The following is a 16928-nucleotide window of genomic DNA, read 5'->3' as shown; positions in this document are numbered from 1 at the left end:
TATAATATATATTTTACAATGCCTTTAAAATGTGCAGCTTTTTTTTTTTTTTTTTTTTTGAGAGGGGTTGAATCTTTCTTTGGCTACAAAGTTTGATGTTCTAAACACTAAAAAGAGTATTGGATTAGAGGCAGAATACATGGATTCTAAGTGTGGCTCTGTCACTAAGTGTATGGTCTTGGGTTAATACCTACTCTCTTTGAGCGTCAGACTTCATCATTGCAAAATGAACTGGACGAAAACAGTGACTCTCAGAGCTGTCAACCCCTGAGGGACCTTGAGACCTTTTTAGGGGATCTATAAAGTCAAAATTATTTTCATGGTATGAGAGCCGTCTACATTGTTTGAGTTTTAAGAAGAAGCAGAGCTTTCTCTCTGGACTACCGTTTTTTACTTGAATGAACCACTGACGGACAAACTGTGATTATTCAAATTAGGTATTTGGCAGACATTTTCTTGAAGATGGGTAAAATGAATATGTCACTTTAAGTCAGAATTCTGGAGAACCTGTATCGGTCACTGTAAGCTTGCCACCTTCCCAATACTTAAAAGATTTTTTCTGATGAGATGGATATTAAACAAATGTAATTTAAAAATACTACATATTGAACTATGTCAACGTTTGGAAGATCTGCCTTACTTGGTGAACCTATACTTTCAAATCATGAGTGCATGAAGCCACAAACTCATGCATGGGTAAAAGATTCATTTTCAAAGGGAAAGAAAGATAGTCTATTGGTCTACTAAATGACGACATGAGGACACACGGGAGAAGACCATCCTAGGACGAAGTAATAGCATAAATGCCCCGGGACAGCAAAGTTCCTGGTAAATTCAAGCATCAACAGGCAGGCACCGAGTTTGGAAGAGTGAGATGTGGTGAGCTGAGGCTGGAAGTTAACAGGGTCAGATGACACAGTGTTACAGATCTAGGTAGGTAGGGACTTTAGATTTTACTTTGAATGGGCTGAAGAGCCATTGCAGTTGTGAGTAGAGGAGTGATCAGATATGCCTTTTTTTTTTAAGGCTCACTCTGCCTTTAAAGGTACTGAGAATAGGCTACAGAGAGTTTGGGCTGAAGCAAAGAGACCCACTAGGAGGCAGTTTTAAGAATCCAGTGAGAGATAATGAGGGCTTAAACCAGGAGATAATAATGGAAAGATTAATAAGCGGTCGAATTCTGGGTATATCTTGAAGGTTAAACAAATAGGATTTGTTGCGGATTGGATATAAATGTTAGAGAAGGAAGAGTCAAAAAAGAAAGCACCAGGGCTTTTCGTCTGAGCATCAAAAGGAGATGCAGAAAGCTCTAATAGAGTAAAGCCTCAGCATGGACCTGAGAAGGGGCTTAGCAGGGTAGAGAAAGAAAAAAAAAAAAAAAAGGGCTCCTCACCCACTGGAGGTGCATAAACTGAGCTGAGTCTTAGGTCTAAGGCTGGAAAAGAGGCTAGATGAGAGAAAAGGGCTTAGGGGAAATCAGAGGGGAATCCTGGAGCGCTTCCCCCCTCCAAAAAAGGATAAATATTCACATATCCACACATCCATTGGTTTAACAGATAACAGAGTTCCACAAAGCAATTAACCTTGAAAGAAATTTACCACTTGTAGTATCAAAAATATACACAATTATTTGAAAAGTCTAATACATACTCCTACCCTCTTCCAACTACCTATCTGTATAAGGCTGAATTTTCTTCATATAATTCTATCTAAAAAACATGTTGTGCCAGACTGAATGACAATGCAGGTATAAGAATTTAACTCATTCCTATTAAGCCAGACATTAAAGAGGTATGCGAAAGTGTAAAACAATGATAGTCTTCTCACCAAATTTTTTGATATTAGTTATTTTTCATAAATGCTGTGCTTATTAACATGTAATAAGCTTATTATTTAAAAATTATTTAATTAGGAGTTCCTGTCGTGGCGCAGTGGAAATGAATCCAACTAGGAACCATGAAGTTGCAGGTTCGATCCCTGCCATTGCTCAATGGATTAAAGATTCAGTGTTGTCATGAGCTATGGTGTAGGTCGCAGACGCTTCTCGGATCTGGTGTTGCTGTGGCTGTGACATAGGCCGGCAGCTGTAGCTCTGATTAGACCCCTAGTGTGGGAACCTCTATATGCTGTGGGTGCGACACTAAAAAAAAAAAACAGAAAAAAAAAAAAAGCAAACTGCGACACTAAAAAAAAAAAAAAAAAAAAAAAAAAACAGAAAAAAAAAAAGCAAACAAAAACCAACCAAATAAAAAAACCTTAAAATTATTTAACCAGTAAATATTTTAAAATTTCTCAGTTTTAAATTCTAATATGGTAACTACTGATAAGTATAACACATAAGCAGCACTTTTTGGGGTGTTTGGTTTTTCTGAAAGTAAAGTGGTCTTGAGAACAAAAAGTTTGAGAACTGCTGGTCAAGAGAAAACTTAAGATTCCTCTTGTTGCAAGACTTCATGACCCTCTAATACATAACAATGTAATTATCTAAAAAATACTAGAGTATTTAATATATGCAGAGTTAGAGAAAGTACAAAATATACACTTGTATCTAAAAAATATCTAATTTCAAGACTGCTTAAGGTTAGTGCTCTACAAATGAAATTAATTTGGGAGACCGTGGTTCATTTTTCCAGTATAGTTGATATAAACAATTAAAACTTTTCAAAATTATGACTTCGAAATTGAAAAATAGTTATAGGCATACCTCGGAGATATTGTGGGTTCAGTTCCAGACTACCACAATAAAGCGAGTATCACAATAAAGTCACATGAATTTTTTGGTTTCCAACTGCATGTAAAAGTTATGTTTATAGTATAAAGTAGTCTGTTAAGCGTACAATAGCGTTATGTCTAAAAAAAAATCAATATACATAACTTAATTAAAAATACTTTATAGGTGTTCCTGCTGTGGCACAATGAGATCGGTAGTCTCTCAGGAGTGCTGGGACATAGGTTTGATCCCCAACCCAGCAGAGTGGGTTAAGGATCTGGCATTGCTGCGGCTGCAGCATTTTGCAACTGCAGCTTGGATATGATCCTTGGCCTGGGAACTCCATGGACCATGGGGCGGCCAAAAAAGAAGAAACAAAATCCAAAAAACTTTATAGCTAAAAAACGCTAACCATCATCTGACAACACAGGGTTGCAATAAACCTTCGATTTGTAAAAAAAAAACACAGTGAACTGCAATAAAGTGAAGCACAATAAAATGAGGTATACCTGACCTGTATCATATTGCTAATAGTCTAATGAAGAGCAAAATAGTACAAACTTCCTTATACACTTTTGAACTTCTCAGGGCATGACTTGATTATAATGTCATTTTAACTTCTGCCATGAATAAAAATTACATAGTCCCTGTTTGTCCTCTCATATGCATAAGTGAAATCCTTCCCTTTTTTCTTTTTATTACAGGGATAGAAATACTTAGGCTATCTCATTTTGTCTCAGTTTGACTATTACAGATATTTACTACTTTTCTCTAAGTATAAATGTATTTTGTATCAAAAACTTTTTCAACATGTGGAAATTCTACTAAACATACAGGAATTTCTCTAATTTGTAACTTCCTCTTTACCAAACCAATTCTTGGAACCTTAATTACCTCTGCAAATAATTTTTCATTTTTCAGTTTCTTCCTAAGGGTCCTACACGTATATGAAGTTAGATACAGGAACACTTAGGAAGCAGTGTTCCTTCCTAAGGAGTCAATGTATATACGGCATATGATTTTATACAGGAAAAGAATCATCATGCTTTTTTTCAATGAACAAGTTCTGGGAGTACCAGGAAGATCGCAGCCTAGTGTTAGCATACTGTCTTTAACTACGGCAAGTGACTAAAATGACATTGCAGAAGCTAAAGCAATGACATTTCATAAACTCAAGCTGGTTAACTTCCACTGTCAAGATAGGAATTAAAAAAAAGGAGTTCCCGTTGTGGCGCAGTGGTTAACGAATCCGACTAGAACCATGAGGTTGCGGGTTCGGTCCCTGCCCTTGCTCAGTGGGTTAACGATCCGGCGTTGCCGTGAGCTGTGGTGTAGGTTGCAGACGCGCTCGGATCCCACGTTGCTGTGGCTCTGGCGTAGGCCAGTGGCTACAGCTCCAATTCGACCCCTAGCCTGGGAACCTCCATATGCCGTGGAAGCGGCCCAAAGAAATAGCAAAAAGACAAAAAAAAAAAAAAAAAAAAAAAAGTTCTAAAGTTCCCACTGTGGCTCAGCTGGTTAAAGCCTGATATAGTGTCCAAGAGGAAATGAGTTTGATCTCTGGCCTCACTCAGTGGGTTAAGGATCTGGCATTACTGTAAGCTGTGGTGTAGGATGCAGATGCAGCTTAGATCTGGTGTTGCTATGGCTGCGCTGTAGGCCTGTAACTGCAGCTCTGATTCAATCCCTAGCCTGGGAACTTTCATATGCAGCAGGTGCAGCTGTAAAAAAGAAAAATTGCCTAGCTGAACTAAATGAGAGGTTTCATCTGTGTAATTCTGAGTGAGTGAGTTACTGCTTAGTTTTAGTCACTTGCCTTAGATGAAGACAGCATTTTTGTGGGTTTTTAGGTTGGCTCAGCTGCATTGCTTTGATCATGGCTACTTTCATATTGTTTTCACCAGGCAACTTGCTGGATCATGGGTGTAGGCAGACAACTCTGAGGAGGTGAGCCATACCAAACAAGTGAAAGTTACCTAATTGTGATGCCTTTAGCTATCAAGTAATGGTCTTTATTTCATATAACTCCTCTACTTTTATCATTTCTTCTAGTTGCTGAAAAAAATTATGAGTTTTATTGTAATTAAAAAACTTAAACTACTGTACCTCTTCTATTTTCTTAGGAGAAGTTTCACTTTTATTACATTTGAATTCTTCATTTATCTTTATTCTGGCTGCTAGAAAAAGAAGAAAATGTATACATATATTATTTGCTTTTCTAATTTATAATTCCTGTCCTAACAATTCATATATCATTCATTATATTATACTATATGCTATATACTTAAATCTACTACTTCTCTAGCATAGAAAATATTTTTGCTTCATGTAAAACAAAGTATAAAAATAAGAAATTTATTAAAGAAGTCTCTTGGAGAGCTTCTGATAGGCATGTAAAGCTGTAATGAAACCTACTGTATACTGTCAGCACTCTAATACTTTTGTTTTCCGCTTTTTATTTCCAATGTCATTTGTGAATCTCTAGCTATGAGATTATAATAAATTCAATTTAATACTTTGTTTCTATATATCTAAGGATTTAAATTAAAATGGCTTTTTTTAAGATGGCAAGACTCAGTTCATACAAGCATGTTAAAACCACACACACGCACACACACATACTTAAAATGAAGATACTGCAGCAAAGAGGATATCTGAATATTTCTGAGTGCTTTGGCTGACAAGAAAAGTTAGTGATAAATAAAACTTTTGTTCGTATAAACCACTGAAGATTTGCATAATTACAGCAGCATAATTTAGTGTAAGTGACAAACTGCCTGTATTGCTGCTGTGAACACTTAATGGAACAATTCTTGTGAAGTGCTTACTAAATATACACTGTTAGCTATTCGTATTTCACTTGAAAACATTTAAAGCAACGAAAATATGCTATGTTGATGGAGAATAGCCATAAAACCTTCCTTCTATGCTCAATACACTTTAATATGTGAGGTGGTTAAGAGTTTGGGCTTTGGAACAGAGTATTAGGCTAAATTCTAGCTCTACCTCTTACTAAGTATGATGTGGAGCAAATTCTTCCACATTTTGTCAGCTTTTCAGCTGAAAAAACAGAAATTATAATAGTAGCTATCTCACACGGCTATTATAAGAATTAAATAGGTATATATATAAAGTACATACAAATATGAGACATATACTTTAATACTCAAGAAATTATTTTTGGTGAATTAGTCTTGAAGTCCTAGGGACAGTGGGGCACTTTACCTAGGTGGCTCTTAAAGAGATTTAGAAGCTCTGAGTTCCAGATAGGTCAGAAACTACTTTGAACAGTGAAATGCTGAAATTGCAATCATTTGTGATAGATTCTCTTTCATTGTCACTTCTAGAATGACACAAAGCTTTAACAATATGGTAGTATCTGGTCCTAGAGAATGTGCAAATTTGATGATATAATAGAGAAATGAATTTCATGGCTTGAATATAAGGTAAGCAATAGAGCATAAGGAAATTTTGATCCTTTTTTCCCGATTCTTTACAAAAACTTGATCTTTAAAAATTTTCTGTTATATCCAGTGTTTTGTGATAGACCATGATGGAAGATAATATGAGAAAAATGATAGTGGATAATGTGAGAAAAAGAATATATATACATGTATGACTGGGTCACTTTGCTGTATAGTAGAAATTGACACAACATTTTAAATCAACTCTAATAAATTTTCTGTAAGTAGATACTTCTCAGATAAGTGTCATGTAAACTAACCTTTATAAACAAAACATTCAGGGATATATAGTGAAGGTCATCCCCAAGATGGGTCTTGACCACACAGGGTCTCTCTTTTTTTAATTAATTTATTTGTTTTGCTTTTTAGGGCCAATTATGGAGGCTCCCAGGCTAGGGGTCTAATCAGGATCTTTGCCACATCTGCGACCCACACCACAGCTCACAGCAACACCACATCCTTAACCCACCAAGCGAGGCCAGGGATCGAACCCGGTCAGATTTGGTGAAGTTGCGGGTTTGATCCCTGGCCTCGCTCAGTCGGTTAAGGATCTGGCATTGCCGTGAGCTGCAGCGTAGGTTGCAGATGTAGCTTGATAGCCACCAGAAGAGCGGACTTGCTCCAAAAGGGCAAAAAGCAAACTTACCTTCTAATGCCCTGGCATCATTTTTAAAAACTTGTTGTCTGGTCCTGTGCAATGTTTTAAAGAGCCGTAAAACCTATAAAGAAAATTAGAATTCAGATCTCAAAAGAAAAATTTCACATTTTACATAATTACAAGGATTAAACTGTATTTCTTTTCTGTTTAAACAAACAGAAACAAATAGTTTCTTCAACTATTTTTCAAAATAGCTAGTGAGAACCAGGGCAGGCCAAATAACTTTCTCATTATAATTTATCTTTAAATTTAAAAAAGGAGCTTTGTGTATTTACACTAGTAATATAAAATTCTTTAAAACAACATGAGGATGGTTAAAAAGTTAATGATCCCCCCTGCCAAAACCAGATTGCTAAAGTAACCAACTTTACCAGTCTAGTAAGAATTTGTTCTAATTTTTCTTAACATATTAAGACCTTCATCTGCTCTTAAAGTCACACACACATACTCATGAATATATTACATCTTAAAAGAGCAGAACGAAGATGTTTCAGACAACTTAGGCAAGTTTAATGTGATACCTCAAAAAGGGAAGTGGAATGTTGAGACTTTTGAATATTCTAAGACTGCTCCACAAAAAAAAAAAAAAAGAAAAGAACCTGGCATTTTGGTAGAAGACATATTGTGAAGAGCCTTTAGTGACAGGCTAACGCCACCTCACACTTATTTAAGTCCAAAAAGGTCAATACTGTTCCTCCAATATTGCTCTTTATCCTGTCTTAATTTTAATTATGGAAAACAATGAGTTTCCCAACTCAGAAATATTTAGCTCACTCTTTAAACCTACCTTACTCTTCATGTAGAAACTGGAGGACTATTTCTCTAATCTGTATATTCTCCATCACCCAAAACAACTTAAATTTAGGCCTCTCCCTATCTCTTGCTTAGACTACTTATAATGATTTGTTACTCTCTCATCATTGCCTCCTTTCCCCCAGTCCATTAACCAGATAACAATATCTGAACTTAACAGAGTGTATTCTGTGTACCAGGCATTGTTTTGAGTATAAATACAACATATATATAAAATATATAAAACATAATTTTTTATATTTTTATAAAAATAAAAAGATGTATTTTACATATTTTAGAAAAACTTTAACACCAAAGGCAGACACCAAAACAGAAACAGGAAATAGGGAACAGAAAACAAAAATAAAACAAAAGAAAAACTGACCACAATGAACTACCTCAGAAACGGAAGTTATTGCAGACATGCAATAACAAGAAAAAAGAAGTTACAGTAAATTTAAAAAGGAAAATTCAGAAAACGCTCCAAATCTTGTGGAGATTAAATGAGTGGGAGCAGATTAAGTTGAGGGAGTTCCCTGGTAGCCTAGTGGTTAAGGATCTGGCGTTGTCACTGCTGTGGTGCAGGTTTGATCCCTGGCCCAGGAACTTCTGTATGCAGCAGGTGCAGCCAAAAAAAAAAAAAACAAAAACAAAAACAAACAAACAAACAAACAAACAAAAAAGTTTAATTTGGGAAAAATTGCCCAGAGAGTAGAATAAAAATTCATAGATACAAATTGAAGGGAGAACAGATGAGAAAATTCAGAGAGTAGCCCAGATGGCCCAAAAGGGACCCCACTGGATCTCCGAGAAGACAGAGTCTGTGAAGTGCCCAGCACAACACCCGTGCCACAGCACATTATGATGTAAATCCAGCACATTGCTAACAGAAGGAAAAAAATCTTGGGAGTGAAAAAACAGTTCATGTATAAAGGACAGAAAATCTGAATGGCAATACTGTGAGAAGACAATGGTATGAACTCTTGAAGTTTTGAAAAAAATATCCAGCTTAGAACACCACATACAGTCCAACCATACCTAACTACAAGGGCAATCAGAATTTTCAGAAACTCTTATCTGCCGTACATCCTTTCTTAGAAAGCTCAAGAAGATTACTGTGCTCCACCAAAACAAGGGGATGAACCACAAAAGAAAAAAAATGGACCAAGGGAGACAGGTAATCCAACACAGGAGAGGCAGAGATGATGGTGAAGGACAAACACAGGTCAGCATTTGCGCAGCCGGATAGAAAGCAATTAGTCTGGACTATAGCAAAAAGTCAAACTGCTCCGGAAAAGATGATACTAGGAAAAAAATGAAACCAGGCGACCTCAGTTTTGTTTAGAGTTTGGAAATATATATAGGAAAATGATAATAGAAATAAGCCAGTTATCAACTTCAAGAATAACTAAGACTTAGAAAGAAGGGCAATGTAGTCATATTTATATTAGAAGGTTCAGCTGTGGATAAGTTTTCTATAGTGATAATATCACACCTGAAAATCGATTCACCAAAATTTGTATACTGAGAAGAATATTGCATAAGGGGAAGTTTAGTCCTCAACTTTCATAGTTAAAAGTCAATAAATATCTCCAAAGAGACAAAAAAAAAAAAAGTAGTTTAAACATGTTATTTAAAAACATGGAGGTAAATATCAGAAGTAGCTAAAATGATTAAAAGTGCTTATACCTTGGAAGCTGGGAATATATAGATGGAATTAGGTACCTACTGGTTTCTGCATAACACTATTTGACTTCTTAAATTTTACACATTTATCACCTTTATAAAAACAAAAAAAATTAAATTAATTAATTTATTTAATTTTATGGCCACATTGTGGCATACGGAAATTCAGGGGCCAGTACTGAATCCAAACCATAGCTGTGGCTACACTGGGTCCTTAACCCATTGTACCAGGCCAGGGATGGAACCTGCACCTCTGCAGGGACCTGAGCTGCTACAGTCAGATTCTTAACCCACTGTGTCATAGTGAGAACTCCTATTTATTTTAAAAAGAGAAAGGCAGGGAGTTCATGTTGTGGCACAATGCAACGGGTCCGATTAGGAACCATGAGGTTGTGGAAACGAATCCGATTAGGAACCATGAGGTTGTGGGTTTGATCCCTGGTCTTGCTCAGTGGGTTGAGGATCCAGCGTTGCTGTGAGCTGTGGTTTAGGTCGCGGATGCGGCTTGGATCTGATGTTGCTGTGGCTGTGGCGCACACAGGCTGGCGGTACAGCTACAGCTCCGATTAGACCCCTAGCCTGAGACCTCCATATGCTTCGGGTGCAGCCCTAAATGACAAAAAGACAATAAATAAATAAATAAAATAAAAAGGGAAAGTACACTATCAAAAAAGAGAAAAGGCAATTCACAGAAGAATTATAAATCATATATCTTATATGGGACCAGTATCAAGAATATACAGAGAATATTTACAAATAAAAAAACTAATTTAAAAATAGGCAAAGGGAGTTCCTGTTGTGGCGCAGTGGAAACGAATCTAACTAGGAACCATAAGGTTGTGGGTTCGATCCCTGGTCTTGCCCAGTGGGTTAAGGATCCGGTGTTGTCCTGAGCTGTGGTGTAGGTCGCAGACACAGTTCAGATACTGTGTTGCTGTGGCTATGATGCAGGCCAGCAGCAACAGCTCTGATTCCACCTCTAGCTGGGAATCTCCATATGCCATGGGTGCAACCCTAAAAAAGGGACACACACAAAAAATTAAAAATTAAAAAATTTAAAAACAAAAATAGGCAAAGGATTTGAAGAGATATTTCTGCAAAGAAGATAACGAATGGCTATTAAGGCCATGAAAAGACACTCAACACAATTTACCATCTGGGAAATACAAATCTAAATCTCCATGAGATACCACTTCACCCCAGTAGGATGGCTCCAGTCAAAAAAGATAGTCAATAACATCTGTTGGCAAGGGTGTGGAAAAACTGGAATCCTTACCATTGCTGGTGGGAATGTAAAATGGTGCAGCTGCTTTGGCAATAGTTTGGCAGTTGTTCAAAACTTTAAGCACTGAGTTATCATGGGACCCAGCAATTCTACGTCCAAGTATATAACCAAGAGAAATGAAAACACGTGTTCACACAAAAACTTGTACATGAATATTCATAGTACCATTATAAATAATAGTCAAAAAGTAGAAATAACCCAGATCATAAATGGATAAATAAAATATAGTATATTCACAATGTTATGGCTTGAATTACAGAAGACATGTCCAAGTCTTCACCCCAATACATGTAAACGTGACCTTATTTTGGAAATAGGGTCCTTGGAGATATAAACAAGTTAAGATGAATCATTAGAGTAGGCCCTAATCCAAAATGACTGGTATTCTTTTTGTTTGTTTTTTTTTTTTGTCTTTTTAGGGCTGCAGATGTGGCATAGACCCCTAGACCCCAGGCTAGGGGTCGAACTGGAGATGCAGATGCCAGCCTACACCGCAGCCACAGCAATGCAGATCCAAGCCGATCTATGCCTACAATGCAGCCTGCCAGATCCTTAACTCATTGAGCAGGGCCAGGGATTGAACCTACATCCTCACGGATACTGGTTGTGGTCATAACTGATGAGCCACAATGGAAACTCCATGGTATTCTTTTTTTTTTTTTTTTTCCCTTTTTAGCACCACACCTATGGCATATGGAAGTTCCCTCGCCAGGGTCGAATTGGAGCTGCAGCTGCCATCCTACACCACAGCAGCACTGAATCTGAGCTACATCTGTGACCTACACCACAGCTTTCGGCAACGTTGGATCCTTAATCCACTGAGTGAGGCCAGGGATTGAACCCTCATCCTCATGGGCTCTAGTTGGGTTCTTAACCCACTGAGCCACAACAGAATAAGACTGGTATTCTTAAAAAAGGAAAATAACATGTGAACAAAGACACAAGAGGAAGGCCACCATGTGAAGCTGGAGGCAGAGGCTGCAGTTATGCCACAGTAAGACAAGGAACACTAAGGACTGATGGCCACATCAGAAGCTGGGAAGAAGTGAAGAGTCTACCCAGAGTTTCAAAGGGAGCATGGCTGTAATATCACATGGACTTCAGACTTCTGCCTCCAGAACTATGAAACAATAAATTTCTATTGTTTTAAGCCACTCAATTTGTGGTAAATTGTTAAACCATTCATAGGCAACCACTGATGATTTTACTACTGGAAAGTGGGGTGCAACCGCAACAAATACCTAAAAATGTGGAAGTGGCTTGGGAATTGAGTAATACATAGAGACTGGGAAAATTTTCAAGTGTTTGACAGTAAAAGCTGAGACTGTCTTGAAAAGATTGTTGGTAAAATAGGGACATTAAAGACAGCACAACATTATAGAAACCCAGGGAGTTTAATATTCCAAGAGCAGTGCAAGACAGGTTGCCTAGGACTAAGTGAGAAGTAAGTAAACCTAATCAATTTACTTGCTATTTAGGGGGAAAAAAAAAAGTGACTTCATCAGTTCAACAACCAATATCCCTACTTTAAGAACTAGTGTAAGAAAAGGAAATATAAGACTGGACACTACAAAACACTTAGAGGAAAATATAGGCAGAACACTCTTTGACATAGATTGTAGCAATATCTTTTTGGATCCACCTCCTAGAGTAGTGAAAATAAAAATAAGAATAAACAAATGGTGACTAATTAAACTTATAAGCTTTGCACAGCAAAAGAAACCATTAAAAAGACAAAGATAACCCAATTAATGTGAGAAAATCTCTGCATATGAAACAACCAACAAAGGATTAATCTCCAAAATACACAAACAGCTCATGCAGCTTTCTACCAAAAACAAAACAAAGCAACCCCCCCAAACACCCAACAACCTGATCAAAAAATATGCAGAAGATCTAAATAGACATTTCTCCAAAGACAGATGGCCAAAAAGCACATGAAAAGATGCTCAACATCACTGATTATTAGATAAATGCAAATCAAAACCACAATGAGGCGTTCCCGTCGTGGCGCAGTGGTTAACGAATCCGACTAGGAACCATGAGGTTGCGGGTTCGGTCCCTGGCCTTGCTCAGTGGGTTAACGATCCGGCGTTGCCGTGAGCTGTGGTGTAGGTTGCAGACTCGGCTCGGATCCCGCGTTGCTGTGGCTCTGGCGTAGGCCGGTGGCTGCAGCTCCGATTCGACCCCTAGCCTGGGAACCTCCATATGCCGCGGGAGCGGCCCAAAGAAATAGCAAAAAGACAAAAAAAAAAAAAAATTTATTTTAAAAAAGAGGAGTTCCCATCATGGCACAGTGGAAATGAATTCAACTAGGAACCATGAGATTGTGGGTTCGATCCCTGGCCTCGCTCAGTGGGTTAAGGATCCAGCATTGTCGTGAGCTGTGGTGTAGGTCACAGGCACGGCTCAGATCTGGTTTTGCTGTGGCTCTGGCATAGGTCCACAGCTACAGCTCCAATTAGACCCGTAGCCTGGGAACCTCCATCTGCCAGGAATGAGGCCCTCAAAAAAGACAAAAGACCAAAAAAACAAATAGAGAAGAAAATGTTATTATTGTGTTGGGGCTAATAACACCTTAAAATTTATAAACTTTTATTAAAATACATAAAGTATAAAGTTAGGTCACAGACTGTCTTCTCTTTCTCATTTACTTGTATCGACTGGACAAATTCAGGCAGTGTAAACAGAAAGTCAATTCCTTTTTTTGTTTTTTTGCTTTGTTTTGTTTTTTGTTTTTTAGGGCTGTACCCGTGGCATATTGAAGTTCCAAGACTAGGGGTTGAATCAGAGCTACAGCTGCTGGCCTACTCCACAGCCACGTGGGATTCAAGCCCTGTCTGTGACCTACACCACAGCTGATAGCAATGCCAGATCCCCGACTCACTGAGTGAGACCAAGGATGGAACCCCCACACTCATGGATACTGATGGATTTGTTTCAGATGTGTCACAACGGGAACTCCAGAAAGTCGATTCTTTTTTTTTTGTCTTTTTGCCATTTCTTGGGCCACTCCCGCGGCATATGGAGGTTCCCAGGCTAGGGGTTGAATCGGAGCTGTAGCTGCCAGCCTACGCCAGAGCCACAGCAATGCGGGATTCGAGCCGCCTCTGCGACCTACACCACAGCTCACGGCAATGCCGGATCGTTAACCCACTGAGCAAAGGCAGAGATCGAACCCGCAACCTCATGGTTCCTAGTCAGATTTGTTAACCACTGTGCCATGATGGGAACTCCAAGAAGGTCAATTCTTTATAGTCAGATCAGTTTGATTCTAACATTACTACTATTCTAAGCTTAGACAAATTTCTCAGTATTTTTTCCTCTTTTTTTTTTTTTTTTTTTTTTTTGCATAATGAGCTGATTTTAAGGGTGAGTGATATAATTTCTGTACTAGGTTTCTCTTTAGCTGGTTATTACTTACCTCTCTCTTCTAAGTCTGGGTTATATGCCCCTCCTGAGTACATGCACAGCACTGGCAGTTACTACACTGTAGAGTGATTAAATGCTGTTATCCCTTTACTTCCTCAAAGGCTGCTCAGTCACCTTTGTAGCTTTCACAGTTAGCACAAGTGTTTTCTACACATGGTAGTTCTCGCTAAAAGTGTTTTTGGAATGAATCCTATTTAATTTCATTTACATTCAGGTTTTACAACTTTCCACTTCCAGTACCGTTTATATACTTCATTTTCCCCGGCAGGGATGGATCCTGTGTCCCAGCAGCGACCCAAGCAGCTGCAGTGACAACGCCAGATATTAACCCTGGATAGTTAACTGGTGTGTTACAAAGGAACGCCTGCATTTTCAATCGAAAGCACTCACCACACTTGTAATTAAGTAACTGTTTCAAACCTCTCTACCTGCTAGACTTCTGCATGAAGGCAAAGGTGGTCTGTTTTTTTGTTGCATCGGCTATGCCTAGATATTGCAGACTAAATGCTGGCTGTTACGTGCTACTAACGGCTAGTATGGACATTCAACAATTTTTTTTGAATAAAAAACCCTTTACAATTATTTCTGTTGGTGCTGAAAGGCTTATTAAAAAGTGCTAAGAACACTGAGTTCGATAGTAGAGGAGGTACTGTTTGGTGACTCCCTACTACTCACCAATCATAAGCATTGCTTTTCCTCACTATATTGGAACAGGCCATAGCTTTTCTTCCATTCCTATATTTCAACCAGCGACAGTGACAGGTCTTAGGTGGCCATGCTTATAATATTTAAGGTTAGGGATGGCTGGTCCCAGAGAACTGTACACCGGCCAGGAATGCGCATCAGCTTGACAATAAATGAACCTGAGATCAGGTCTTCAGGGATGTAACCCCTACCCTGCAGGTGCCATCACTTCCCAAGCTCGTTCAGAGCACCCAGGAATCGCAGGTCTCTGCTCTATCTCGCTTAAAGATTCTGGGCAGGAATTTTGCGGGGATTCGGTTTACCTGGTTCCTAAACGACTCTGCACCTTCTGGTTATCTGACGGAACCTTTCACCTCATAGGGTGGATACGGCGCAGAACTGCCTTTGGGGTCTTGTACATTTCCCAAGGATGGAAAATGAGTCCCAGGCACAAACACTCGCCGTGGACATGGAACCGGGGCAGAACTCAAGTTGAGGGCTTGCACCACGGATAAACATTCAGCACCCCAGTAGACTATGAAGTAGGACTACCAGCACCGCACTCCCTCCTCCACACCTGCAAAATTTCTCGACTATCCTTCAGGGTTGGTCATGGGCTCCTCAGGTATGACGGCCACATCCTCCGTGGAAGGTCCTGAACCCCTGCTACAGAGACTCCCGACTACGTTCACAAGGCCGCGCTCTTACCCTCCCCGTCGGCATCACACCCAACCCCTCCCGGGTCCCTGTCACCTTGGCGGCCTGACCCATGGCTCTCCTCACCGCCGCGGCTGCTTCTCCAGCAGTCGAGTAGCCCCGCCTCTTGGCAACCAATCAACGCCTGGCGTGGACTGTCCAACCCCAAGACTCTCCACCGTAGCCACGTTCCTAACGCGCCACAGCCAATCACCACGCAGCCTCTCCTCTGTAGCCCCGCCCCTTGGAAAACCACCAGAACCCGGCGAGCTCAATTACAGGAGGGAGAACGGAAATCACCTGGACGCCATGTCAGTTAGGGGCAGAGTCACTTCCGGCCAGTTTTTGAAGCCACCTTTGGCGGCGGAGGGTGGATTGGCATTTCATCCATGGCTTCGTCACCTTTATATTCTTGCTTCCTGTTTGAGGATTGGAGTTATCTATTAAGGAAGCTTTTTTTTTTTTTTCTTCCTCTGTCTTTCTTTTTTGGCCGCCCTGCAGCATATGGAGTTCCTGGGCCAGGTATCAGATCCGATCCTCCTTTGCAACTTGCAGCAACAGGGGATTCTTAATCCGCTGTACCTTGTGAGGATGAAACCGGTGTCCCAGGAGCTCCAGAGACTCCGATGATCCCCTCGCGACATAGCAGGAACTCCGAACTTAAAAAAAAAAAAAAAAAAAAAAGTAAACACAAACAAAAAAAGTTGAAACTGTCCCCTTGCAAAAGTACATACTAAGAGCTAACCTCCAGCAACTACCGGCAGGCACTGATTGGAAGAATGACTCCAGAAAACGAAAACAGTGTCCCATTTTATTCCTCTAGAAGTTGAGGTTGATTTACTTAAGATCATACTGCTAGCAAATGGAGGTCTGGGATAATAAATCACTATGACTGACTTGAAACTTGGTCTTACCCTCTACACATCGTGCCTACTCAACTTGCCTTACTCCTTGGTTTTGCTGGTCAAGAGATTGGGAAATGGATAGTTTATTGGCAGTATCACACTTATTAAACAATCATAAAGCATTTAAGTACATTTATGACCTTGCAAGCATCAAGAAAAATTTCTATCTTGTTTCCACTGCATAATCATTGTGTGCCTTCCCTACCTCAACAGGTTAACTTTTAGGTAAAACTGACTTTTTATTAGGAATGAAAGATTTGGACCAAGGGATCGCCAAGACCCTTTTCTTTCTCTGTGATTTAGGTCCTTTTAAAGAATATTTCAAGTCATCCTGAGAATAGTAATAGTGGACTTTTAAAAATTAAAATGCATTAGATTTGCAAAAGAGTGTTTAACATAAGCAATTAAATCAAATATACTGGACACTGTCTGTTACCTAGAAATAGATTGCTAATGAATGATTCAAAGATGCTCTTTTGCATTTTCATTGTGGAATCAGCCTAATTTCCTGAACATTCACATTTTATTGTTATAATTTCTGGCAAACTAGGGTCTGGGTCATTAACCAAAACCACTTAAATGCCAATATTTGAAAATATAGTTTCCATAGTGCCCA

The 16928-nt window shown here is 39.1% G+C and overlaps 1 protein-coding gene across 10 annotated transcripts in view; it reads right to left on the bottom strand.

Annotated features, from left to right (window-relative positions):
* Positions 1-15635, bottom strand: part of LYRM7 (LYR motif containing 7) — a 203799-nt gene extending 188164 nt beyond the window's left edge. For 7 of the 10 annotated variants that reach the window (XR_002342088.1, XR_002342091.1, XR_002342090.1 and 4 more), the window contains exons 1-3: positions 15465-15610; positions 6821-6893; positions 4817-4887 (exon numbers count right to left, since the gene is read on the bottom strand). Coding sequence is in view for 4 of the 10 variants with exons in the window: in XM_021085420.1 (XP_020941079.1) it covers positions 4817-4887; positions 6821-6893; positions 15465-15482 (162 nt within the window). In the remaining 6 variants the exon portion in view is untranslated. Of the gene's footprint in view, positions 1-4816; positions 4888-6820; positions 6894-15464 lie in introns of all 10 variants that reach the window. The other 3 variants (XR_002342087.1, XM_013995089.2, XM_021085419.1) reach the window with 3 other exon arrangements.

Source organism: Sus scrofa, chromosome 2, assembly GCF_000003025.6.
Source record: "Sus scrofa isolate TJ Tabasco breed Duroc chromosome 2, Sscrofa11.1, whole genome shotgun sequence".
Taxonomy (NCBI): domain Eukaryota; kingdom Metazoa; phylum Chordata; class Mammalia; order Artiodactyla; family Suidae; genus Sus; species Sus scrofa.
The sequence above is the reverse complement of the archived record's forward strand: the minus strand, read 5'-3'. Positions and strand labels throughout refer to the sequence as shown.